This window comes from Corvus moneduloides, chromosome 20, assembly GCF_009650955.1.
Source record: "Corvus moneduloides isolate bCorMon1 chromosome 20, bCorMon1.pri, whole genome shotgun sequence".
NCBI classification, from domain to species: domain Eukaryota; kingdom Metazoa; phylum Chordata; class Aves; order Passeriformes; family Corvidae; genus Corvus; species Corvus moneduloides.
The window spans coordinates 8,205,904-8,230,878 of NC_045495.1; the positions used below are offsets into that span (position 1 = coordinate 8,205,904).

At 38.6% G+C, this 24,975-nt stretch overlaps 1 protein-coding gene across 3 annotated transcripts in view; it reads left to right on the top strand.

Moving 5' to 3' along the window:
- GTF2I (general transcription factor IIi) overlaps positions 1–24,975 on the top strand; it is a 104,704-nt gene that overhangs the window by 73,073 nt on the left and 6,656 nt on the right. For all 3 annotated transcript variants that reach the window (XM_032129557.1, XM_032129555.1, XM_032129558.1), the window contains 18 exons: positions 1,160–1,225; positions 5,545–5,728; positions 7,153–7,205; positions 9,723–9,806; positions 10,517–10,700; positions 11,014–11,072; positions 14,658–14,729; positions 15,247–15,430; positions 15,945–16,003; positions 16,649–16,732; positions 17,210–17,305; positions 18,863–18,928; positions 19,771–19,954; positions 20,824–20,876; positions 21,432–21,542; positions 22,427–22,510; positions 23,327–23,510; positions 24,458–24,486. In XM_032129557.1, coding sequence (XP_031985448.1) covers positions 1,160–1,225; positions 5,545–5,728; positions 7,153–7,205; positions 9,723–9,806; positions 10,517–10,700; positions 11,014–11,072; positions 14,658–14,729; positions 15,247–15,430; positions 15,945–16,003; positions 16,649–16,732; positions 17,210–17,305; positions 18,863–18,928; positions 19,771–19,954; positions 20,824–20,876; positions 21,432–21,542; positions 22,427–22,510; positions 23,327–23,510; positions 24,458–24,486 — 1,836 coding nt within the window. The remainder of the gene's footprint in view (positions 1–1,159; positions 1,226–5,544; positions 5,729–7,152; positions 7,206–9,722; positions 9,807–10,516; positions 10,701–11,013; positions 11,073–14,657; positions 14,730–15,246; positions 15,431–15,944; positions 16,004–16,648; positions 16,733–17,209; positions 17,306–18,862; positions 18,929–19,770; positions 19,955–20,823; positions 20,877–21,431; positions 21,543–22,426; positions 22,511–23,326; positions 23,511–24,457; positions 24,487–24,975) is intronic.

Below are 24,975 nucleotides of genomic sequence, written 5' to 3' on the forward strand. Positions count from 1 at the left end.
TCTGTGGATCCCAACCATGTTCCATTATCCTCTCCAGCTGGTCTTCTTGGTGGTGAAGGTCCTCCTGAAAAGCATAGAATCCGATGGCTTAATATGCCCTCGAGCCAGGTGGCAATGTCCAGGCATGTCCCCCTGAGGGAGGGGAGTGTCTCTTATAGCAGAGTTGGGATCTGTTGCATCCAGTGGTGCAAAGCCTCTGGGGAGCACTTTGGGGGGTTATGACTCCCCCCCAGCTGTCTCTCATGTCAGTGTCCTGTGGATGTGGCCTGTGGGGTAATCAGAGGATGGGTGTTAATTGCCTCTGACCAGAGGTTACACCACGCACCCAAAGCCTCCTCTTCCCCCCTTGGTTGTGGGGAGTCTGTGTAAACCTGGCTTCTGTGAGCTGTGCTCTCCCCCCACCACAAATTCAGCCGGGGATGATTGCAGCTGGTGGCTTTGGCCTGTTGTGGATGCATACCTTTCCCTCAGCCTGGGATGACTGAACAATAGCTTTCCCTTTATCTAATCAGCAGTTTGACTTTCAGTCCAAAGTCCCAGTCTTCAGGGAAGCTTCTTTGGTTGTAGCTTCTTTATAATAAGCAAAAGTTTATATCAATGTTTGAGGCAGGAACTATTTTCAGTCTCTGACATAGAGAAAGGCCCTTCATTTGTTCTAATTAAAAAAGAGCAGCTGTTGGTAGTGTCAGTGCTGCTGTTCGGACACTTCAGAACACTTTGCTCCTCTAGTATTGAGCTCCAGTATTGTAAGTTTTATCAAGCTTCACTAATTAAGCTCTTCAGCACCCAAATTTAGATAACTACGAACAGTGGCTACAAACTGCCTTTACCCCCTGGTGGCAGCAAGAGCTGCTGACTGAGCCATCAAAGAGAGAAACCGTTTTTGGAAGTTACTTTAACCTAGTGCATGTTGTGGTTTTTTTAACTTAATTTAGTATACAAGTTTGGGAAGTAATCTTAAACATTTTATTTTGTACTTTTCTTTTTTTCTGAATGTATCCTTGCATTTTAAGGTGTAGTCTGTACTGTACTCAGCAGGCACCTGTTTGCAAGTGAGCAGTAAAAGTACACACTGCATATTTCATTTAGTGGCAACAGATTTTACAAGAGATTCTCAGTTTTGTTTGTAGTCTGACATGTCCTCCTGTTTTCTTTGCAGACAAATGGAATACGCGAATTACAGACTTGAGAAAGGAAGTTGAAGAGCTGTTTGAAAAAAAATATGGTATGTGTTACACCCCTGTCCAAGCCATTGCCTGTACTCTTTTGTCTCTGTGACAGACTGCTCTTTGACATGCATCTTGTTGTAGGCTCAGAAGCACACCAGAATTGACAGCACCAAAGGGCTAAATACTGTTAGAAGACATAAAATTGGGGAAAGTAGCTTTTTTGATGAACAGAGTAATTTCAAAATGGGATATGTGCGTTTGGCACCATAGTGCGAAACTTGATTTTGTTTTTCAGGTGTGCTCAGTCTCCTGGAGCACCTGCATGCTCACGTATCTTGGGTACCCACATTGGAGAGAACTGTCCTTTTTTCTGTAATTACACTGGATCCTTAAGTGAAGGAATCTTTAGAATGGTGCTAAAGAGAGGCTACCACTCACCGATTCTTCATTTTTGATTATGATTGTTTTGCAGTGAAGCAAAAATTATATGTGTTAATGGCTCTTGGAAAGAAAAAGCAGCAGATGTGTTAGACTTTGGAATTTATCTCCAAATGCTGCATTTAGATATATTTTGTGTCCACATATCACGCACTAAAACAGCATCAGCAAAGATTTAAAAATAAATTCTGGTGTTCCTCTGCCACAAAAAGTGGAAGTGCTTTAAGAATAGACTTTGTGGTTTGGAGTTACTGCATGTTTGGGATGTGACTATCATCTGACAGTTAAACAGCCTGCTGAAAGCAACTTGCACCAAGGTAATACAGTTCAGAATCTGATTCAATGTATTTTAATTGCTCTAGAAAGGAACATCATTCTTAGTGAATTGCTTTAATTTTGATTTTGATGTTTGCATGTAGCAAAGTTGGTTTAAGAAAATTAAGTTGGTTTAAGACAATTTAAGGGGTAGTCACTATGGAATGAGTTGCCTCCCTTTAACCAATCCCTTTCCAGCAATAAGGAATGAATACTAGTAGATAAAAGTGAAAAAAATAACAGTCTAATAACAAGCAAAACAGCAACAGGCAAAAAGCAAGAGTAAATAATTATTAGATACAAAATTGCTCAATCGCTGGAAGTCCATGCTGACAATGGGAAATGCAGAATCCAAGATGGCAGCCACCATAACCAATGTCTTGGCTTGAAACACAGAGGGACAATGGCAGCAAACCCTCCTGGGAAGAGATGAGCTTATGAAGCACTTCTAGCGGCAGATGGGAATCCTGGGGTTGCCTGAGTAACTCCAGCCCCACAATGTCAACCTCCAGTTTGTTGTGTGTCAGCATTGCTCTCTCCCTGCCTCCTTCTGCTGCCCACTGAACTGTGCTGGTGTTGGTGCTGCTGTTTCTGAGCTGCTGGCGGGAGGGGCAGTGGGAACAGCAGCCTCCTGGCCCCGCTGGCTCTAGCCCCCATGCTGCTTACAGGAGTTGAAAAATTCGCTCTGAAACAGTTTTTGATTGCACAGTGCAGTTCCTGAGTTGCTACTGGTGCCAGTGGCAAGAAAACAAAGTCAAGAGGCCAAAAATCAAATGGCAGGAGAGAGCTTCTCTGCCTGAGGCAAAGACCAAGAGGCCAGAGAGGCAAAAGCCACTCCACAAAAAGAGCCCGAGATGCCTGGGAGAGTTGACTTTAAAAGTGCGCACGGCACCCTCCCTGTTGGAAAAAGGTCTGTGGACTCCGGCGGGGGGAGGAAGAAATTGCAGTCCAGCCAATATGGTTGATAAAAGCAAGCTCCCTTTATTAGCAATCCAGAGGCACTTATATAGTATACCAGCTTGTTAACTCTTAAGTGGCTTAAAACTTATCAAAGCGCATTTCTGCTTCTACATAATTGGACTACATTGGCAAGCTTCTACTAGTTATGTTATGATTAAAAGAATTCAGAGTTCACCCTCCCCTCTCCAGGTTTTATCTGCACAGCTGCAAATCTTCAAACTCCCTTCTTGTTCCCAGGCCTGTTTCTCACACAGGGATTTTCTCATGGAGACAGTTTCTCACACTAACCTTTGCTTGCAGGCCTATTGCTTGTACAGTTCTTTTATCGATCCCATAATTCTATCAATGATCCATGTCCCTGATCCTCTAACCATTTCCCAACACCTCCCCAGCCGGTTCTGTTTTCTGCCTGCAGGGTCTGAAAGAGACAGTAACAATTTTTGGGCGCAGGTACATATGGAATGCAGTAACATTTTGGGTTACCCACAACACCAGCCTAAAAATCTCCTGTAGAGTCTGTTGAATGCTGAGCTGTTCCTGACTTTCCATAGCAGACCATATTGTATTAAAAATTATCTCCTTTTCCCTGTGGATGACAACATTTCATTGATTAACAAAACAATTCTTTATCAGACTATCTCTTTCTATCTGTATGGGCATGCAGTCTACCATTTACAGAAATGAATTATGGATGTCCAGAATTCCCAGAATGGTCTTCAAATTTGTTGGCTTTTATAGCTCCAAAGTGTTCTAGCATTATCAGTTACTGTAATCTATTACAACTGCCATGTCTGAAAATACAGCTTTGTGTTGTAGGTGAAAACTAAATGAGATTTACTTTTAGTGACTCACATATACAGAATAATTTATAAAAATAAAGCCTATTTTCAGTAGGATTTCTATTCAAAAACATGTGAGATTCCAAATCTAAGAAGCCTCACTTCAGACTGGGATGCTGATGGTATTCTTAGGCACTCTAAACAGTATTGGCTAAAACATTTGCTGATTTAAGAGAAATAAAGACTCTCATATGTGAAAATTTACTTGTTGTTAGTTACTTATCTAAACAGGCAGAATTTTTGTTACTCTGAAGCTGTTCTTACTTTATGCTGGCTAAGGATCTGGATTTTAGTGATCTTAATCTGTTGCCCTGAGGCTTGTCTGGTGGATTTGTTGAGCTTTTTACCACATGCCACAACAACCTCCAGGGCTGAGAAAAATTTTTGTTAATTTCTTGAAAGAGGTGCATGAGTGGAATAAAAATTATGTTGATGAAGGGCTGGTGTGATACACAACAGAACTGTTGGTGATTACTCTGGAGCTCCTTTGGCGCAGGTTTGAATAGGGTTTCATTAGTGTATTTGCTAAGAATCATCTTCAGGTTCATGTCCATCTCTCTGAATCTGTTCTCTGTCTCTAGTGTTGGCCATCTTATGTTTGCCAGTTGAAACCAAGTCTAGTTGAAACACCATTCTTCTTGCAGTTTTCTAAGATTTTGATACTTAATTCTGGTCAAAATAGTAGACTAAGATACAGTGTTTTCAAAGCTTTCCCTTTTTGCTATAAACATCCCTAGAAATACTCTGGTTTCAAGCGGTTGAAAGAGTGTGTTACCCAAATACCTTTAACACCTAAATTGTTTATTTCATTTAAGAATTTACAAGTTAATGAGAGCATTTTGCATAGACAATGTCTGAACCGTGGGCCACTTGGATATTACGTTAAGTTGCTTGAAAAGGTGCCCTAAGTAGTTTTACTTTCAGAAGTGCTGCCACAACATCACTGTACTCTAATTTGGCCTTAGCTTGGTTTTTTTCACCTCAAATAATTTTTTGCATTTAATTTCCATATCAAAACAGCAGAACGTACCAAATTATTTGCAGACCAGTCACATGGTAATAGAGAATTCTTGTCACATGGCCTACAAAATTAACATACCTTTCTGAGTATAAAGAAATCAGCCCTTTCAGTATTTGCAAACTCTTGTGTCATTCTCCAGTATTTGCCACCCTGATAGGTGTATTGATAACAGTGTGATCCTCATAACTTAAAGAAATAAGTTGAGGTTATTTTTCAGCTGTGGCTGACTCAGTTCCTTGCTTTTCATTTGTTTCAAAGATTTCATTAGTAGGGCCATGCTTTTTTCAGCAGTGTTAGAATTGTGTTGTTTATTTCATTAGTGGTTCTTTGGATTTCTAAAATACATGGAAACTTCAGGAATTCACTAAAAAGAAGGGATGTGTGCTCCTACTCCAAGGAGCTAATGACTTGTAAGCCAATAGTAGTAACAAATAATAACAGAGCTAGTGAACTGAAACATGCTTGGTTTATGACTAAGTCTAGATAACTTCATCTTTCAAAATATTCTATTAAGCAAAACCAAAATAGTGAGAATCTTCACCCTAACAGGTGCAGTCACTGTTACTAAATGTTTACATGAAGGGAAAAGAGGATGATTTCCATACGTATGCAGGGCTGCAGCTTGTTTACTGTTAATCAGAGTGATTTTGCTATTAAACAAAAACAATCCCTCACAACATGAATGCTTACATGTTTTAATGTTCTGTATGCTAATTATAATGTTTATCAGAGTGATATGAAACAGGTAACTGAGTAGAGCCACAAGCTAGTCTAATGTTTTTATTCTCCTTTTTCCTTAAAGCTCAAGCTATAAAAGCAGAAGGTCCAGTGTCTGTCCCATACCCACTCTTCCAGTCACATGCAGAAGACTTATATGTGGAAGGGCTGCCAGAGGGGATTCCTTTCAGGCGTCCATCCACATATGGCATTCCCCGGCTGGAGAGGATACTTCTAGGAAAGGAGAAGATCCGGTTTGTGATTAAAAAGTAAGGAATTCTGCATTTTTGTCTCTACATTACTCATTGTTTTCTGCAGGTTCCACTTTGCTTCATTTTTCTTCAAGGAATTCCAAACCGGTTTCTACTGGCATATTCATTTGCATTACTAAGGAGTAGTTTTTAGTTGATGTTCACTTTGATAAATTCAGCTTATCAGACCAGTGGAACAGTTACAGTTGTGGTGAAGAGATCTCTGGACAGATCTCTTCAATATTATGGACTTCTTACCAGGGGCAGATCTCTTTGTACTGTTCAGATCTCTGCAGCTGCAGTACATGTTGAAAACCATTGACTTTGGGATATTTGATCCTGTTTGAGGATCCTGGCCTAATTTCAGTTTATGCTTTTTTTTTTTTCTTGGTGGAATGTTGTATCAAGGTGTCTATAGCTGTATTTGTATAAAGCATTTCCCAGGTCAGGCTTGAGGCCAGCACATAACTACTGGTTCCTGTGGTTTGGTTGGATGTGTGTCCATGGTGTGTCTGGAGGTAGATCAGGTAGTGTACATGAAGGAGAACTCAGATGGAGACGGACTGAAGTTTAAAGGAAGCTTCAGTGAGTAACAGCTGACGTTTTCCTGTGTTCAGTGATATAGGGCCTAATCTGAGAGTTTTTGAAATGTACAGGAATCTGCTGATTGCAATGGTCGGGCTCAGAACTGGGGATAGTGACAGCTCCCACCCCTGTGCATGCTGCCTTTACCATGGGTGCTAGGTGCTTACATTTGAGAGGAACATGGTCAGGTTCTGTCATCGTAATGCTTGCAGATAACTAGAAAAGAGGAAAAAGTGTAGATCTACCTTTTGTCTCACTTAAAATCAGACATCATCCATAGATTTAATTATTTATGCAATGCTGACACCTGCTTTTGTCAATGCTGACACCTGCTTTTGTCAAATATATGTTAGTTGTTAACAGAAATTAATTTATGGTGTTCATTGATTTTGGAATGTGTAACCAGAACAGCAAAAAAACTAGTTTGGCTATTTGAGAAATTATCAGAATGTTTAATTTTTTGTTTGTTCAGCTGTGGATAAAATGAGATATATTTCAGAAACAAAAGTGTCTGCTTTGAAGTTTATTTTTTTAGAGGTTAAATTTTTAATTTGGATCTTTTTTTCTGATTAAGTATATCTTAGAACTCAGATGTAAGTTTAATGGAACCTATATGTTAACGTGAAATGTTACAGCTCTGGCAGATACAGGTGTCAGGCATTAAAAATGTTTTGTCAATAGGGTTCCAGTCATGTGGATACTTTGGTGTTAATTGGAATTCAGTGTTGGGGATCATGATGTCCCCTGGGAGGTTTTTTGGTTTTGATCCTTCAATAAGTAGTAACTTGAGGCTGTAACTGGAGGCTAGTTTCTCAAAGTGTCTGTCACTGTTGAAATATGTATCTTAAATCTTTCAGGCATGAACTTCTGAATTTGACAAGTGTTCCAGTGGACAAAACAGTCTCAGGAGGTAGGTTTTCAAATGTGTGAGTTGTATGAGTGCAGTATGAGATTCCCATTTGTCAGTCTCAGTGGTGGCTACAATTTGCTTTTACTAATAGTACATTGCAAGCAATTCTTCTGATTTTGAATTTTCTTTAGCTATAGAGTTTTCCATTGGTTATCCAAGCTAGTGTTACTAACCCCATCAATGGATTTGATTCAGCTTGGCAGAAAGAAAAACAATGAGCTAGCTAGGTGTTAGTCTGTTGCGATATAGAGAAAAGGCAGCAGTTTCCACAGCTGATAGAGTTTACTCGATAGGGAAACTCTGTACCATGGAAGAATTGCTTATATATATGGGATTTTCCAAAATTAGGTTAACTGAAATGTAGCAGGGAACATAGTGCCATTTATTACTATAGGATCTGATTTCCTTGGATAATGGGACTACATTTGCACATAGTGGTGCAAAGATAATGCATTCCAACCACTCTTCCCATCAGGAATACTTTTGAGCAGATGCATGCTCTTACATGTCTTGTCTCCTTTGAGTGCCCATCCAAAGGTAGAAAAAATGACCATGTTAAAATAAGACTGCAGGAATTGCACCCATGAACTCAAGTTGGTAAAAAGAAGTTTAGCATGGAAAAAAAATCAAGTTTTGAAAGAGCTGTACTTTTGCATGGGCATTAGTTGGTAAATTCCTTTACCAGACTTGTTTTTCTCTTCAGTTGAATTCTATTGTCTCTTGGGCTTCAGGGCATTTTCTTTTAATTGTCCAATTAAACCAAGTGCTAAAAGCTTGTATGCCTTAAACAACAGTTAAGAACCAATTGCTCCCAACTCCAAAATGCTAAGTGGCAACCTCTCCCTGTTGAACTATGAAATTTTAGTAATACCACGGAAGTCCTTAGTTCAGACAACACAAGCATATAGACAGTAGTACTTGCACTTGTGCAGCACCTTTATGTGTATTATATACTCATAGACTTCTGCTGTAAAATGTGTATCAAAGACTGTATTAAAGTGAATATTAAGGATCTAAATTAAGCAAAGCAGTTATACCATAAGGATGTCTGTTTAACGTGTGTGCAGGAATTAAACTTTTCCTGAAGTGTAAATTAACTTAGTGTATTGAGTCTTAGTAACCTACTGTTCCTTCAAGTACAAAATTTGACTACAAAAATAGTAGGTAGGCTGGTAACCAAGCCTTACCCTTAACTGGACTCCTATATGGCTTTTTTAAATGAGCCCTTTTTTCTGTTGTTTTATTCATTTTTAATATGGCTGTACTGATTATGAAGGCAAAGCAAGTACATTGCTTATCTCATAACACCCCTGTAGCTAAGAAAACCAGTGGTAACCAAATTTTATGGCACAATGTTCTTACATTATATATATATATATATATATATATATATATATATATATATATCACAGCTTATATTGCTTGTTATCACCAACTATCACTTGACTAGAAATAGTTACATGTGACCTCTGCATCCTCTCTAAGAGAAGAGAGCATCCCTGGAAGCTGTCAATAACATCTCAGAGAACACAGAAGACAGCAGCTGTCTGAGCCTCCTTTCCTGCAGTTTTCTTCCTATTTGGATTCCCTCTTTCCTGGTAGCTCATTATCTACTCTGCTGCTCCATGTGTCCACTGCCATCTCAGGAGACAGAGCTATGGAGCACCAGCCCCTGCTCTCTCAGCTCCATGTGTCCAATTCCTGCTCTGGCCACAGGCCCTGATAGCTTATGTCCCCAGCAGGAAATGAAAGGGATGAGTATGGAACCTGTATTTTGACAGTCAGAGGAAAAGATGATTTTCATTTGCATTCCTGTGGGAAGCAGGCTGGTCAGGAAGATTTAGTGGAAAGGCCTCAGTCTTGAAACTCTGAGAAGACTGATACTGGCTGCAAGACAGACCAGTCAGATCTCAGGAATGGCTGGAGAAGTGTGAGCTGGTGCTTATGCTGATAGCCCAGTCGGGTGCAGTTATGGACCACAAGTCATTGCTTTTGCATTCTGACTAAACCCATGCCGTGGCAGCTGGCCAACATCTTCTTTGAGACTGGGAAGCTTCACTTGTTGGTCACAAAGACATATTCAGGAGGAAAAAGTGATTTGTATTATATGTGCTTTGATTCCTTGAAAGCAAGTTTTCATCCCATACGCATGCCTCATTCCACACTGAATATCAAGATAATTCTTCAGGAAATGAAACAGTTGAAAAACTATTCCCATCTCCAAGTGGGATCTGTAGTTTGGAGGTGGATGATGAAAGTATTGCAGTTCTTCAGGCCAATACACTGTGTGTATTTTGTAGCAAGAGTGGTATCACTGGTTCAGTGGAGTTTTGTTCAGTTTTAATATTTTGTCATTATTTTATGATAATTTTTTTCTAGTTCCAAGTTGAATCCATGCTTCTTACACAGAGCATTTATGTGTGACCTGAAAATGCAGGATGATTATGCATCCTATAAACTGAAAAACTGAAAATACAACCAAAATAATTAGGGAATGTTGGTTTTGTTCTGTGTCAGTCTCAAATACAGTGAAAGAAGAGTGGTATGCCAGAGTCACCAAACTGAGAAAGATGGTAGATCAACTTTTCTGTAAAAAGTTTGGTGAGTACAGTATTATTATTTTCTTTTCTTTATGGCTTTGTATTTCTTGAAGGTTGCTTTCATTCCTTCCTTTGAACGTCTATGTGAATGAGACCTTTGTTCAGATTTTTTTTTCAAGTATTTAAAATTCTTGTGGCTGAGTGAAAAAGAATGTTTTAATTTACTGCTTACACAAGGTAAATTCATAGTTTAAAAAGAATTATAAGTCTTACATATACAGCTCTTCTGATTGCTCGCAATTCCTTCCTATTTGGATTTTTTTCCTTTGATGGTGAATAAAACAGCTGTTTACTTAAATTTATATCCACTGCAGTATCATCATAATTAGTATTAAAACATTTCTGGGTGAACTTTTATGTTCTGTCCAATATGAAAAAATAGTCAACTTCATAAGAGCTAGAATAAAATTTTTCATTATACTCTATAATACATTAACAATTTTGGATAAAACAAATGTATTATACCTCAGTGAGCAGTCCAGTAATCTCCAGTCTGTTCTTGTGACTGCCGAACAGCAACATCATACAACATGGCAAATTTTTTACATATTTGGTGTGCTGAGACTTGGGTTCTGTTGGATTTAGATGTCCTGCATTGTACCAAATGTTAAGATCACAATTACAACAGCCTGAGGAACTGGTATCAGCTAGCTTTTAATGAAGATTGATTGGCCAGTCTGTCCAGTTACTGGATGTATTTTGTTCCAACAGCTGAGGCTTTGGGGAGCACTGAGCCCAAAGCTGTTCCATACAAGAAATTTGAAGCTCATCCAACTGACCTCTATGTTGAAGGGCTGCCAGAGAACATCCCCTTTAGGAGTCCCTCCTGGTATGGAATCCCTTGCCTTGAACAAATAATTCAAGTGGGCAACAGAATAAAATTTGTGATCAAAAGGTAAGTCTAAACACGGAGGGATTTTAAAGAAAGAGTCCAAACAAACACCCTGTATGTAATCAAGCACTTGGTTTCATTAGGTCATGAAGCATTTGGTCTCTAGTTACCAAATAAGCAAATTAAATATTCTGCATCACAGAGTGGGTATTTGCAATCCAGACAAGTATTTCAAAATATCTTTTGCATATCTGTAGCATGTTGATAAGTGTGAAAAATATAATAGAAAAATTCAAACTCTTCAATTCATGTCATAATAGGTAGTAGTATTTAATTGATGTCAAGAATAAGTAGATTATTTGTGTCCTGGTTGCAGGCCAGAGCTGCTAACTGTCACTTCAGCGGAATTTACTCAGCCCGGGTCGAACACCCCAGGTAAGACAGGTGCTGTCTCCAAGTGGGAATGGAAGGGTTTGACGGGGAAATGCATCTAGATCAATGCAGCATTTTTCAAGAAGTAACCGTTGTGTGATGAGTATGTTGGCATATTCATCGTGAAGGTTGGAAAGAATAAACTGATCACTGTGAACGTGGATGGCTTCCTGGATTGTGAAATCCTGGTGCAGTCCCAGCTGCCTTTGAATAACTAGACTGGGTCATCTTCAGAGTCCCAGAGAACTGGAGTTACTGTCCTGGCCTGAATCAAAGCTCTGGAGTCCCTTGGCATTTTGCAGCTGACTCTGGGCTCTTTCAGATCTCTGTTGGTAAGGAATTGTAGGGATTTTTTGAAAGCATGAAGTGCCTTTAACAGGGAGAAGAAACGGTTTGGGGTTTATTTCCAAATTCCCTGAGTTGAAGTGTCTTGGTGCTTTCTTGCTACAGGAATGTGCAATCCAGATCTTACTGGATTTTTTAGGAGTATGAATCTGCTTGTAGTAATAACACAAGCCAAGATCCAGGGCTTCCTTTGTTTTTACACACACACAGATTACTGGAGGAAAAAAATAAAAAGAAGGAATATGATTTAGTAATCATGCAGGCAGTAGTCACTTTACATCATCACAATGTATTGTGGATTTTTTGGGGATTTTAGGAAAAAACTCCTATTCAGTAAGAGGGTAGTTAAATAGAAAAGGCTGGTTTTCTTGTGGAGAGGAAAAGGCAGCATCGAATTTGGGGTTTTTTCGAAGTAGTAACAGCATGTGCCAGTGACAGCAGTAAAAATCCCAGCTAATAAAATCCACTTTCTGAAAGAACAGGCTACGTAGTGATGATGATTCTTAAACCTCAGACTGTTGGAATGTTCAGAATAATAGTTCTTTTTGTACTAGTTACTTCACTGTATTTTTCACTAACTTACAGGTGATTCTGGAATTACCAGTGCCCACCATGCTTGCTGGGATCCAGGGTCTGATGTCAGAGAGATAAACACAGCAAATGTTCTCCTGCACTTAGAGCCCAGTGAAAACCACTTGCCCAGACAAAGGCATCTTCTTACTGCAGATGCAAACCTAACGTTGCCAAAGAATATTAGATGTTTTTAAGCAAAGTATTAACTGCTTTGGAAAATAGTAATCCTGTGCCATCAACAGACAGTTTGTGAATAATAATTTTTTTAAAGTAAGGTAGTCAGTCTGATTCCTTTGCCACTAGGACTACAACATGTGAATAAGTACAAAGACACATGCAGGTGTTAAATACCTGTGAAATCTATCAAATACATATGAAAAAAATATTAATGCATCTTGCCATGAAAGTATAAGACACTAGAAATAAGCAAAATAGGTAATTTATTAATTAAAAATATGTTTTGGAAACAAAAAAATTCTGTATAGCTTCCTTCCTGCATGCCTTTCTCAGCTTGGAGTTGGTTTGGCTCAGTAGCAGTTAATTGTTATTTGTCAGTTGTGATGAAAAGTAATGAAGTATGATGCCATGGGTTGACATTGGCCAGATGCCAGGCACCCACACAAGCTGCTCACTCACTCCCTTCTGCAGCTGAACAGAGGAGAAAAAATATAACGAAGGGTTCATGAGTTGACGTAAAGACTTAGAGAGAGATCCCTCATCGTCCACCATGGGCAAAACAGGCTCAACTTAGAGATATAAGGTGAATTTATTGCTAACAAAATCAGAGTAGGATAACGAGAAGTAAAATAAGCACTTAAAAACACCTTTACCCCACCTCTCCCTCCTTGCAGCTCTACCTCATACCCCAGTGGTACAAGGAGGCAGGGAATGGGGGCCATGGTCAGTTCATCACTCATAGCTTCTCCTGCTGCTCAGGGAGCGAAGTCGTTCCCCTGCTGCATCATGGGGTCCCTCCCACAGGAGACAGTTCTCCACGAACTTCTCTGACGTGGCTCCATCTCATGAGCACCAGTCCTCCCCCAGACTGCTGCAACATGAGTTCCTCCCACGGGCACACAGTCCTCCCCAGACTGCTGTGGCATGGGTCACTTTTCCATGGGGTGCGGTCCTCCAAGGACAGGCTGCTCCAGCTTGGGAGCAACGCCCCTCTCTCCATGGGTTTCCTACAGGCTCACAGCCTCCTCCAGGCATCCACCTGCTCATGGGCTCCTCCATGGGCTGCAGGTGGATCTCTGCTTCCCATGCCCTCCAGGGGCTGCAGGGGCACAGCTGCGTCACCATGGTCTTTGATGCCTTTTCCTGGTCTTAAAATCAAGAGTCATACACGGTTAGAAGGGGAAAAGGGATTTTACCTTGGTGTTTATTTTTAAGGATCCATAGGTGTACATGTCCAGGTCATATGCATCCAGATGCACCCTGCTGAGTATCTCCTCCCCCCAACATTGGGTATAACATTATAGGCTTTACTAATCAGCAGATCTATCAAAGATTCCCCAATGAGAGGCTCGAGTGAGCCCCCCTCCCCAAGGAACCTTCCCCTGGATGGTTCTATCTTGGTTTACAGAATGTGTTCTGGAGAGGACCTTGGGGTCTGGGGCACACTGATCCCTGGCTACGAAGCTTCTAAAATGTTTAGTCTCTCAGCTTGACAAACAAGTCCAAGAATGTAGGCAAAAAGCACTGGGAATACAGAAGCTGTAAAAAGGTATAACAGGGGTATAAAAGAAAAGGCAAAAATCTTCATGGCATCAGCTTCACCACGGCCTGCAGAGGAATATTGGCTTTGGTACCTGGAGCACCTCCTTGTTCTTCACTGACCTTGGTGTCTGCACAGTTGTTCTCTCACATGTTCTTACCCTGCTTTTCTCTGGCCGCAATTACAACTGCACCACCATTTTTTTTTTTTTTTTTAATCTTTCTTCTTAAATCTGTTATCACAGAGGTATTACCACCATTTCTAATTGGCCCAGCCTTGACCAGTGGCACATCTGTCTTTGGAGCCACCAGGGACTGGCTCTGCTGGACATGGAAGAGGCTTCTGGCAGCTTCTCACAGGAGCCACCACTGTAGCCCCCCCTGCTACCAAAAACCAGGCCATACAAAACCCTTACAATGCTGTTTGTTAGGAAAAAAAAGTGCTTTTTATTGCACATCCTTTTCTTTCTTCTCTGTCTAAGCTACAGATGTCTGCTCTGGCTGGCACTCGTATAATTGGCTTTTATTTATAATAGAGAATAGGACTGAAGATTATTTTTTTTAATGCTAATCAAAATGTTTAGCAAAGCACTCTTTAAATCCTCATGTTCTACTCTAAAGACTGTTATTATACACTATGATTAATTAATTCAAGTTTTGTAAGAACCACTAAAATAATTTCTTCCTGCATCTAAAGGCTCTGAAGAACAGATTATTGTACTTGGGTCAGTGTTTGAAATTTGTAACTACATTTAAACAGATTTTTCATTATGTAGAGGGAATTATGTGTATCATTTAAGCTGCTATTAATAATCATTACTCATTGTATGTCCCTGTCTTCTCAGATGTGATTGTGTTGTTATTTTTGAAGTTTTTATGTTGAAAGAAGTATGTTCAAATGTACCTCTGTATCTAGAGCTGGGCGATTCTCTGACATCTATTTCTGGTTTTCAGCGAAAGAAGATTGGAATGCCAAGATCACAAAGCTAAGAAAGGAAGTAGAAGATATATTTAATATAAAGTTTGGTAAGTTAAATGCTAAATGAACTGTTTTGTTGTGCTGCTGCATTTTAAAACTCCTCTGTTTGAATGTTACTGTATTTACTTAAGCATCAGAAGTATACTAGGACAGATATGGAAATCTTGACTCCTCTTACGTATGTTTTACTTACTCTTTCCTAAAACTGACATAAATGTTTTTATAACAGCATCCTAGGCCCTAATTTTTCCAGTTGTGTGACAAGAGATGATGCACAAAAGCTTTTGGATGAAAAGAAGTTCTCAAAATAAAACATTAGGTACTGCAAGCCTATATTAGATATTATCTGTAACAAGATGGGCCAAGTCCCCATTTTTAGTTACTCCACAGAAAATAATAGGGAATCTGTTTAAATATATTTAAATATTTCTGGTTTTTTTGGGGGGTGGGGTGGGCATTGTTAGCTTTGAGTAGCAGAGCTTCTGTAAGACACTTCTTAAAATCACTTGAGATAAAATTCCACCCATTTAAGTGTGTAATCTATCATTTATTTTTTATTTTCAGCCCAAGCTCTGGGGCTTTCAGAGACAGTGAAAGTTCCCTATTCTGTATTTGAATCAAACCCCGAGTCCTTGATCGTTGAAGGCTTGCCAGAAGGAGTCCCCTTCCGGAGTCCCACATGGTTTGGAATTCCACGCCTTGAAAGAATTGTCCGTGGAAGTGGCAAAATCAAATTTGTTATTAAGAAGTACGTTTGTGATTCAGTTATTTTTACCTCTGATTTTGAAGTTATTTGACTCCATTCCCAGCAACTCTAGGCTTTAAATGCTACCTAAATTCTGCTTCCATGAAACACAAAGAATATTTTGCACGTATGTTTTTTCTTATACAAGGACATACATTCCTCATTAAATTTCTGTAGATGTATAAATTGTGTGTTTCATGCATCAAGAATTGAGAGGGGAAAAATGGTCTTTGGACCAAAATGGAAGCTTTTTTCCGTCCTTTTTTTTTCCTTTTTCTGTATTTTTTTCCTTGAGGTAAACCCAGAAGAAAATTGCAAAATAGAAAATACCGCTTTATGTTTTCTACTTTTTTTCATGCTTATAGTAGATGGAGAGCCATCCATTCTTCCAACAGAATTTCATTTTAGAGAGCTGATGTTTTGTGAATCGGAACTCAACTGAATTCCAAAAAATTTGTAACATTTTGCTGTATTACTTGTCTCGCAACTGATTGGGTTTGTTCTGCTCAACTTCTAGGCCTGAGCTTATCGCTTCCTATTTGCCTCTAAGACTGGCTAATAAAATAAAGACAAAAGGTAAACAATTAAGTATTATTTGCTGCCATCAATTTGTAAATACTTCCTTTCTGCTTCCCTAGCAGACTAAGAGATCCCTGTGGTTGAAAAATACAGATGTTGTAAATAAAAGGCATTATTTAAGATGATCTAGCATAGTAGCCTCCAAATCTGCTATTATTTGAGAAAGACACTCAAACCATAAATGTATCTGCTTTTTTTACTTAACTATTCTAGTACAGAAAATGGAATTTACTCAATTTTGACAACTTTTATTTCACTTTCAATGGCTTCAACCATTTAACTGAGAGCTGTGAACTGCAATAAATAATAATGATGTTTTCTAAGACAAGAGTAAAAAAATATTTTGTCCGTAGAAAATTCAGATGTTAGTCATGTTTTTGTTATTTAGATAATAAAAAGTACCAAAACTCTCCTTCACACTTAGAAAAAACAAAGTCTTTTGTTCTGAATTAGTGGGAAATCTAGGTGTGCCTTTTTCAAGAGCACTAAACCTACTTTTTAAGGTTGTGAGCATCACTGTATTGTTCAGGTTCTACTGTTCAGACTGTACTTAGTTCAGTTTGTTAGAATTCTCAGAATACAGCTGTTTTTGTTAGCTGTGCAGGATTTGTGCTTTACATTTTGTGTTCTTTTGGCTTCCAGCAATTAGTCCGAGGAGTTCAAAAAGGTCACGAAGTTCTGCAGATAATTCAAGTGTCCCAGAGATTGAAGTTACTGTTGATGACAGTATGGAAGAAATATCCTTAAATATTCTTCTGATATTCTTTTATTGCTCTGATGTTTTCTGTTCTTCTAACCTTTCATAGCCCATAAGTAACGTACACCTCATGTAGCAAACTCTGTTCCACTTCAAGACTCCAGATGCACTTCAATATAGAAACAGTTTTATTTTTCATTTCTGAAACAAACTGGATACTGTGTAGATTATGCTTAGGTAAAATGCTGGAGTTTGACAGCTTGCTTGGGCCCATTATTCCAAGCAGAGATGTGGGAACTGATGTAGTCCTGAGCAGAGAAATAACAGACATGATCAGTAGTATTAAATGCTTAAATACAACTCTAGAAGTTCTTAAAGGCTTTTTTTAAATTCTACTCTTGATTCAAAATTGAAGATTTCTCTAGAAATCAAGTTTGATGTGTTCTTCTTTTTGTATGATGTCTTGCTTCTGCTCTCTGCGTTATTTATGTAATGTCTCTTCATAGGTCCTAATAAAGCACAAACAACAGATGCTCAAACTAATTCTCAAACCAATGGATCCAATACAAATTCGAAGCCACAAGGAAGAGAGTTTTCTTTTGGTAAGTGTTGGGGGAATTAGCACACATGCATTCCTTTAATGTTGGTGTGGAACATCCTGATTACATATCAGATATTTCTAGTTCATGTTCTGTTGTACAGCTAGTGAATGACTGAAGTTCTTGCTTTTGTGTACATTCAGTTCTTCATTATGTGGAGTAATCAGCATTAGAGAAATCCTGGATGATATAGGGAGTATGCTGTACCAATGCAGCAAAGATCCATTAGATCTTACTGATTCAGGTGCAGAGTCAGTTCTAGATTTTTGCTGGTCTGTTACTGCACAATGCTGCAGACCCTTCAAGGACTTTTCTGGTGCAAAGTATCACCAAGTGCATAAACCTAGCTGAGATGTGATGCTGTGCATGAAGTTCACAAGCCCTCCCCAAATTTGAAATATTGACATCACTGTGCAGAGATATCTAGGTGGGGTGTAGGGACCAGGAAGGATTTGAACTAAGATTAGTAAGCCATGATCTATCAGAGCTGATTATGCATGATTACCATGATTGAGCTCTCCAGTTCTGGAAAATCAGTAAAGGAAAGGATGGACAGGACTGAAAGTCATGTAGTCATGAATCATGAATGTAGGCCAGAGCTTTTTGGCCATGGAGGCCCAGGCCTGTCTGTGCAGTGCTCTGGAACAGAAATCTCTGCATTGAAAGCAAGGTCAATTTGCAGTCCAGAAAAATTCTTCATTGTCAAGTGAGATGAGTGACTGTATTCAAAGTAATTGTAAGTAGTTCTGTGTCTCAGTAAACCTTTTTTTCAGCATCCTTACATTCTGGGTTTATTTGCTGATGTTTGTATAGGAATTGTAAATTTATCTTTTTTGTCCCCTATGCTTTCTTTTTTAGCTGTATGGTCATAAAATCTATAAGAAAGGAACTATCTATTCCTACTGAGCCAATTGAGAATGAATGAGATACTGATTTGGCATGGGTGGTATTCATACTCAGAGTTGTGTACAGTTTTCTTGAACTTGCCTGTTGTTGTTAGACCTAGGCTTTTTTTAATCTGCAACTTTTTTGAACTTTTGACTGAGGTTTTAGTTTCATAGACCAGCCGTGGCCCACTTAGTGCAGGCACAAGTAAATCGGTTTAGTAATTGCTCTGATGGCTGTCAGAAACAAAATGCTGATCTAGGTGAACATTTAATCTCACCACTAAAGTAGAAACTGTGCTAGAGATTAAAGTTCTCAGGAGAGAGGCATGTTCAGGGCTGTGTCACTGAACATACGAGGAACTGTCTGCCACTATTTTGGGTGCCAGTTCAGATGAGTAAATTTTATGCGGATACTGTAAATTTGGATCACTCTTGGATTAATTTTGGTTTTAATCACCCTTGCTTTATCCAGTGACAGTATCTTTCAAAGCTTCAGGAAAATGAGGATTTATGTGAATATTATTTTGCAGAATGAAAGCCATTTTGCACATTTTATTGCCATAGTAAATCAGTTATCAAGCATAATAATTTATTAAATATTTATTAAAATATTATTCAAAGACTGATTCATTGTGTGAGTGTTGATCTAATTCTTCCAATTTCCTCCTGGCAGAGGCGTGGAATGCCAAAATTACTGACTTGAAGCAGAAAGTTGAAAATCTTTTTAATGAAAAATGTGGTATGTTTATTGATTCTTTTTTACTAAGATGCCTTTCTTATGAACATGCAGTTAGATGTATGAGAGGTGTTAATATGTTTATTCCAGAAGTCCTGCAAACCTTGTGTAATTTACAGTTTCCCATCTGAATTCTTAGATTTCATTCTCATGTATTTGCAATCCAGTGTCACATTTCCACTAGTTATTTTATTTGGGTGTGAAAATGGAGAAGTTGTAGTTGGATTACAGCTTTTTTAATGACCCACAGACAGAGTGATTCTGCATACTAGCACATCATTTTAAGCTTTCATCGCTCTGCATATAAATGGGACTTCGTATGACTCTGCATGACTCAAAATGGGTTATGGGTGGTATCTGGAGAAATGTGTTCCATTATATTCCAGCACTTCTTCTAGTGCAGGCTGTTTGAAAACTACTGACTTTTGGAAGTAATGGCTTCTCATTACTTTTCTGAGTGCGGGTTTTTGAACAAGAGCACTAATCTCACCTCCCCTTGGTGGTGTTCTCTAGAAGAGACAGAGGCAGAATGCATTGCCTTCAACAAAGTGGCATACAGATGGGATAGTCTTGTATGCAGACCAAGCCAGTGGCATGAGCTGTCTGCAAATTACTAATTTTCAGCCAATTATGGTGAGATTTACTGCAATGGAATGTGTTGCGTTTGAAACTGTTAATTTTCTTCCTGCATACTCATAGCTGTCACAAAAAAAGGCAAAGCCTGCTGGCTCTACCTAATTGAGTATGTATGTGCCAACTACTCTATTTCATTTATACCAGAGGTATTCTATTTCTGTACACATCAGTCATCTAACTGGTACCTTATTTGCTCTGTTGCATTTCAGGGGAAGCTCTGGGACACAGTGAACCAGTGAAGGTGCCATATGCACTGTTTGAATCCTTCCCAGAGGTTTTCTACGTGGAAGGACTACCTGAGGGGGTCCCGTTCCGCCAGCCTTCAACTTTTGGGATTCCAAGACTTGAGAAGATCCTGAGAAATAGATCCAAAATAAGATTTGTTATTAAAAAGTAAGACTCCCATATGTCTTTGATAATCTGTTCCATGAGAATTGAAATGTGGACCAAAAATGAAATTTAGTTTTGCCAAGTTGCTAAATTACTCTATAAAATACATAGTGGAATATTTTTAGTACTTGAGGAAATGGTTGGAAAGCTCTTGTGCAGGTGGAACAAGATAAAATAATCTCTTTGTTCTGAAAGACTCTTAGAGTCTGTTGTGAGAGGAAGAGCGAGTCCATATTTCTAAACCCATTACAATTATCCCATCACTGGTTTAGTTCCTACTGCAAGGAGCACTTACAGGCTACTCATAAAGCTTGCTGGTTGTGTACTGAGAGCTGAGGAGTGGAGATTTGTATAGTGAGGACTGTAAGAATTTTCTTTCTCTTTCCTAGAACAGGTTTAGATACTCCTGTGCCAGTGCAGAAACAGTGGCAAGAGAAGTTACAAGGACGTGTAGTGATAGAACAAGGGAGAATGGCTTTAAACTGACAGAGAGCAGGGTTAAATTAGATGTTTGGAAGAAATTTTCACTGTGAGGATGGCAAGGCCATGACCCAGGTTGCCCAGAGAGGCTGTGGCTGACCCATCCCTGGAAGTGTTGGAAGGCCAGGTTGGATGGGGTTTTGAGCAGCCTGGTCTAGTGGAAGGTGTCCCTGCCCATGGCAGGGGCATAGAACTGGACAGGCTTTAGGTTCCTTCCAGCCCAAACCAGTCTGGGATTCTGTGAAGTTATGGAGCCTCTCAGTCACTGCATTCTTGACTGTCTTTTTGGCTGAGAGGATATCACTTAGTTACCATTTTTAGAAAATGGGATTTTCTTTAATGTTGATGTTACAATTTTTTTATTGTATGTAAAATGTTCAATCTGTTTGCAGGCCTGAGATGTTTGAGGCAGCTGTCAAAGAAAGTTCTGCTAGAAGCCCCCAAAGTGAGTTCTGAAACTGCTTAACTTTCTAGATAACAGTTTATTTCAAGGGTTAAATATTAATTATGGGAGCAGCATGGTGTTAATAAATTCCTGAAAGATTTATCCTTCATTGCAGTTGCTTGGTTTGTTTGCTTGCTTGTTTGTTTTTAAGATGGGAAAAACACTTACCGGTTACAGTTTAAATATAGCTCTTAATAAGGGAGTATTAATTTTTTTAAGTTATTCACAAATAATTGTGCCACTAGTATATTCTTTACTACCTTCTATCAAAATATAGCCAGTAATGTAGGATTCACAGGAGTTATTCAGGTCTAGAGATTTGCTCCTAGTATGTAGATCATCTAAATGACACATGTGCCAGAGACAGGAGCGCAGATAGCCGGTCGAAAATTGTGTCAGGTAGGTAGGTCATGGAATAAATGCTCCCATTTTGAAACTGGAACTAGGTCCTCTTTGAAAACTTTGCCAATATTTGTTGTTTTGCAATATTTTCTTTATAGATGAGACTGAAGATTCTGAGCTCTCTATAAATGTTTTCTAAATTAATCCTCTTAGGAAAAAATAATTCATCCAGTAAAGCCAATACAACAAGGACGACAAAAAACACAGTAGAGAACACAAGTGCAGGTGTTGAAGACCTAAACATCATTCAAGTAACCATACCAGGTGTGTATACTGGCTGGTTTCACATCATACTACTTGTGCTTATATTCTTCATGATATTTGTTTAGTTTGATGAAGTTTTTTCTTACAGTCAAGCTAGTTTGCTGAAATACAGTCAACAAAGAACATAATTTACCTTTTTGGTTTTGCTGAGATGTTAAATATTATCTAACACTCATTACTGTTTCATCAGTGACATCTCTAGAATATTCTTAGTTCAACCACCTGTTAAGAAGTATCCACATTTTTCTGATGCAATAAATTAAATATTGATTTGCAGTTCTTGACAACTTCCATGTGTCAGTACTTGGACTGAATTGAATGACCGTGCAGGCTGAACTGCTTTGTCTTAACACCAATTACTGCTTTCTCAGGCACTTACTACATCCATTGGAATTCACTGGAAACCATGAGGAATGTTGCATGCTATGGCCATCTATTGAATGATCACTTTGCTTTTACCTTTACATACCATTCTATGTTCCGTAAGAAAGTAAAATACAATTTGTTGGTTTAAATTACTTTACAAAATCATCTCTAGACAGTAAACCCAGATTCATCCCTGGAAGTGTTCAGGGCCAGGTTGAATGGGGCTTGGAGCAACCTGGTGTAGTGGAAGGTATTCCTGCCCATGGCAGAGGTATGGAACTGGGTGATCTTTAAGGTCTCTTCAAAACCAAACCATTCTAGGATTCTGTAATTTCTTACCAACCATCTATTTTTGTGTATTTCTACAAGTCTGTGTTGCTGCTAAAATGAAGAACAAAGACAGTGTCTATTTAGAAGCTTTTGGGTATACCTGCTTTGAGTAAACATGCAGGGATAAACAAGCTTCAGGGGGGAAAATCTGTGCTTAATTCTCATGCTATTCTAACAATTTCTTCCAGATGATGAAAGTGAGCGACTGCCAAAAGTAGAAAAAGCCAGACAATTGAGAGAGCAAGTAAATGATCTTTTTAGCCAGAAATTTGGTAATTGCTTCTTACTCCCCATTTTTACATTGGTGTGGGTGCAATTAATGGTGTTCATACTGAAATTACTGAATGAATATTCACTCACAGTGAGTTATATACATGGTCATTAAAATGAACAAATTCGAGAATTATATATGAATGTTGTGCTTTGACTTCAAAAAGAACCTTTTCTAAGTGAAGTAGGCAGTTTGGTGTTTTAAACAAAGTCCTAAGAGTCTAAATTGCTTCACAGTTCCCCTTCCCTTTTCCTGTTTTCTGTGTCAACATGGATGAAGTATTTATTTTGCTGGCAGTCCATGGTTCTTCTCAGGGCTTCATAATCCTGACCTCTTAATACTTGGGATTAATTTTAAAAATGCAATTTAACCTTTTTGCTGTGTATAGTATTGTTTGGTTTTTTTACTTTGCATTGTACAGTAGTAATGACCTGGTTTTCCATATCTGAAGTTCCTTCACTTGTGCTGCATTGAATTGCTTTTCATAGCATTACAGGAAATGCTTTGTTTTCCTTCGTGTAGCTATCTCCTTTTTTATCCTGTTCTGTGCCTTTTTCTAAGAGCAGAATCTGTGTTTTTCACATTCTGAACTGTCAGAATTGGAGTTGTGACTAATGCTCTCATAGTAATGTTCATGAGTGCAATCCAGAACCTCATTTCCAACACTGTAATCATTTCATTGTCAAGTGAATTGTCATAGTTTCAGATCTGATAGAAAGCATGGTCTGCATTTTGTTTCTTAATATCTGAGGACTTTTACTTCAGTGTAATTATAAATAATGTAGACTTGAAAATAAACACGACCTCTCTCACTTAGGTGAAGCCACTGGTATGAATTTCCCTGTGAAAGTTCCATACAGAAAAATCACTAACAACCCTGGCTGTGTATTGGTGGATGGAATGCCTCCAGGTGTGGCATTTAAAGCACCCAGTTATCTGGAAATCAGCTCAATGAGGAAGATTTTGGAATCAGCAAAGTTTATCAAGTTTACTATCATTAGGTATGTAGTTTCCATTAATTAGATTGTGAGCACAGCCCCATAGCTGGAATAAATGTGAGAGAATAGAAGTTGTAGTACATCTTTAAATACGTGTTGGCTCTTTTTGGGTAACAATATATCAGGTCAAATGAAGCCCAGATGTTCCTAGCATGAATGAAGGAGGACATGTCCAATTTACTATGACAAAGGGCATATTATTAATACTGCATATTACAGCGAGCTGTCTTTTGAGTTTAAACCTAATCATAATGTGTAAAAAAGTCCTATAGTTTCTGGGCCTTGCTCTCCCAGTCATAATATCAAGTTTTGAGACAAGTCCAGAGCTTATTGGTTTCTATTCAATATTTAAAAATACAATATTGTCCAATTACAGTATAACAGAATTTCATTTGTATGTGTATATCTCCCTAGACATATATACACACAAACATATATATACAATGTTAATTTGTATGCATGAAGCAGAGTAGATTAAACTTTGGAATCATTCTAAGGAGGAGTTGAAAATAAAAATTTATCAGTTTCTGTAACTTCTCAAATCATAGATTTGAGACTTCACAGGAGTGTAAAAGCTTCAGTTTATCTTCAGAGAGAGAAATTTCTTAAATAGATTTTACTAAGGAGTCTGAGTTCTCAACCCTTAATCATGACATATTCTAACCAAAAGGGCTTTGATGTGTGTTTTTGAATTGAACCCTGAAGAAGAGGTGACCCCTTGCTAAGTAGCAGTGACCAAGGGAAGGGTTTAGCTCTCCCATATATGTTACTTTCCAAAATGCTAGTTTGGAAGAACCAAAGTGCCCAAGAGCTGCTATTCCTTCTGTTTTACTTTATTTTCTTTTCATTTTTTAGTCTGACCTCTGTTATAGAAGGTATGGGGAGGTTGCATTGGTAGGAAACGCCATGCAGTGCATTTTAGAGTCAATAATTTTATTTTTTTTTTCCAGACCATTTCCAGGACTTGTGATTAACAATCGTAAGTATTTATGAGACACTGATGACAAATGTATTTTTGTAACCTACCAAGACTCATTTTCTACATTGTGTTTTAGTGGCAGAGGCCCCAAGTTGTTAAGGTCTCTGTATAACTCTTGTCTGTGTATTTCTCATTAAGATTTCCTGACTAAACATGTATATTCCGTTAACTTGAGGGCAGGGGGATAAATTTACATTTAAACAATATAAGATTAGCATTGACTTGATATGAAAATGCAAGACACTGATTTTGTATTTTCAGCTGCAGAGTCCCAAAGAAATTTAGGATCATGACTGAGCAACAGACTTACATGAGAGTTTCTACATTGTAGGTTTAAATCCATCACAGTAGCAGTTAGTAAGCAAGAGCTTTCCAGTAGCTGCACAACTGTGTTCCAGTGAAAAATTCTGCATTCTGCTGAATCTATAACTGTTTAGAGAGGCAGACTGTAGTTAGCTGAAGTGCCATGGCCAATTTGGCCCTGACAAT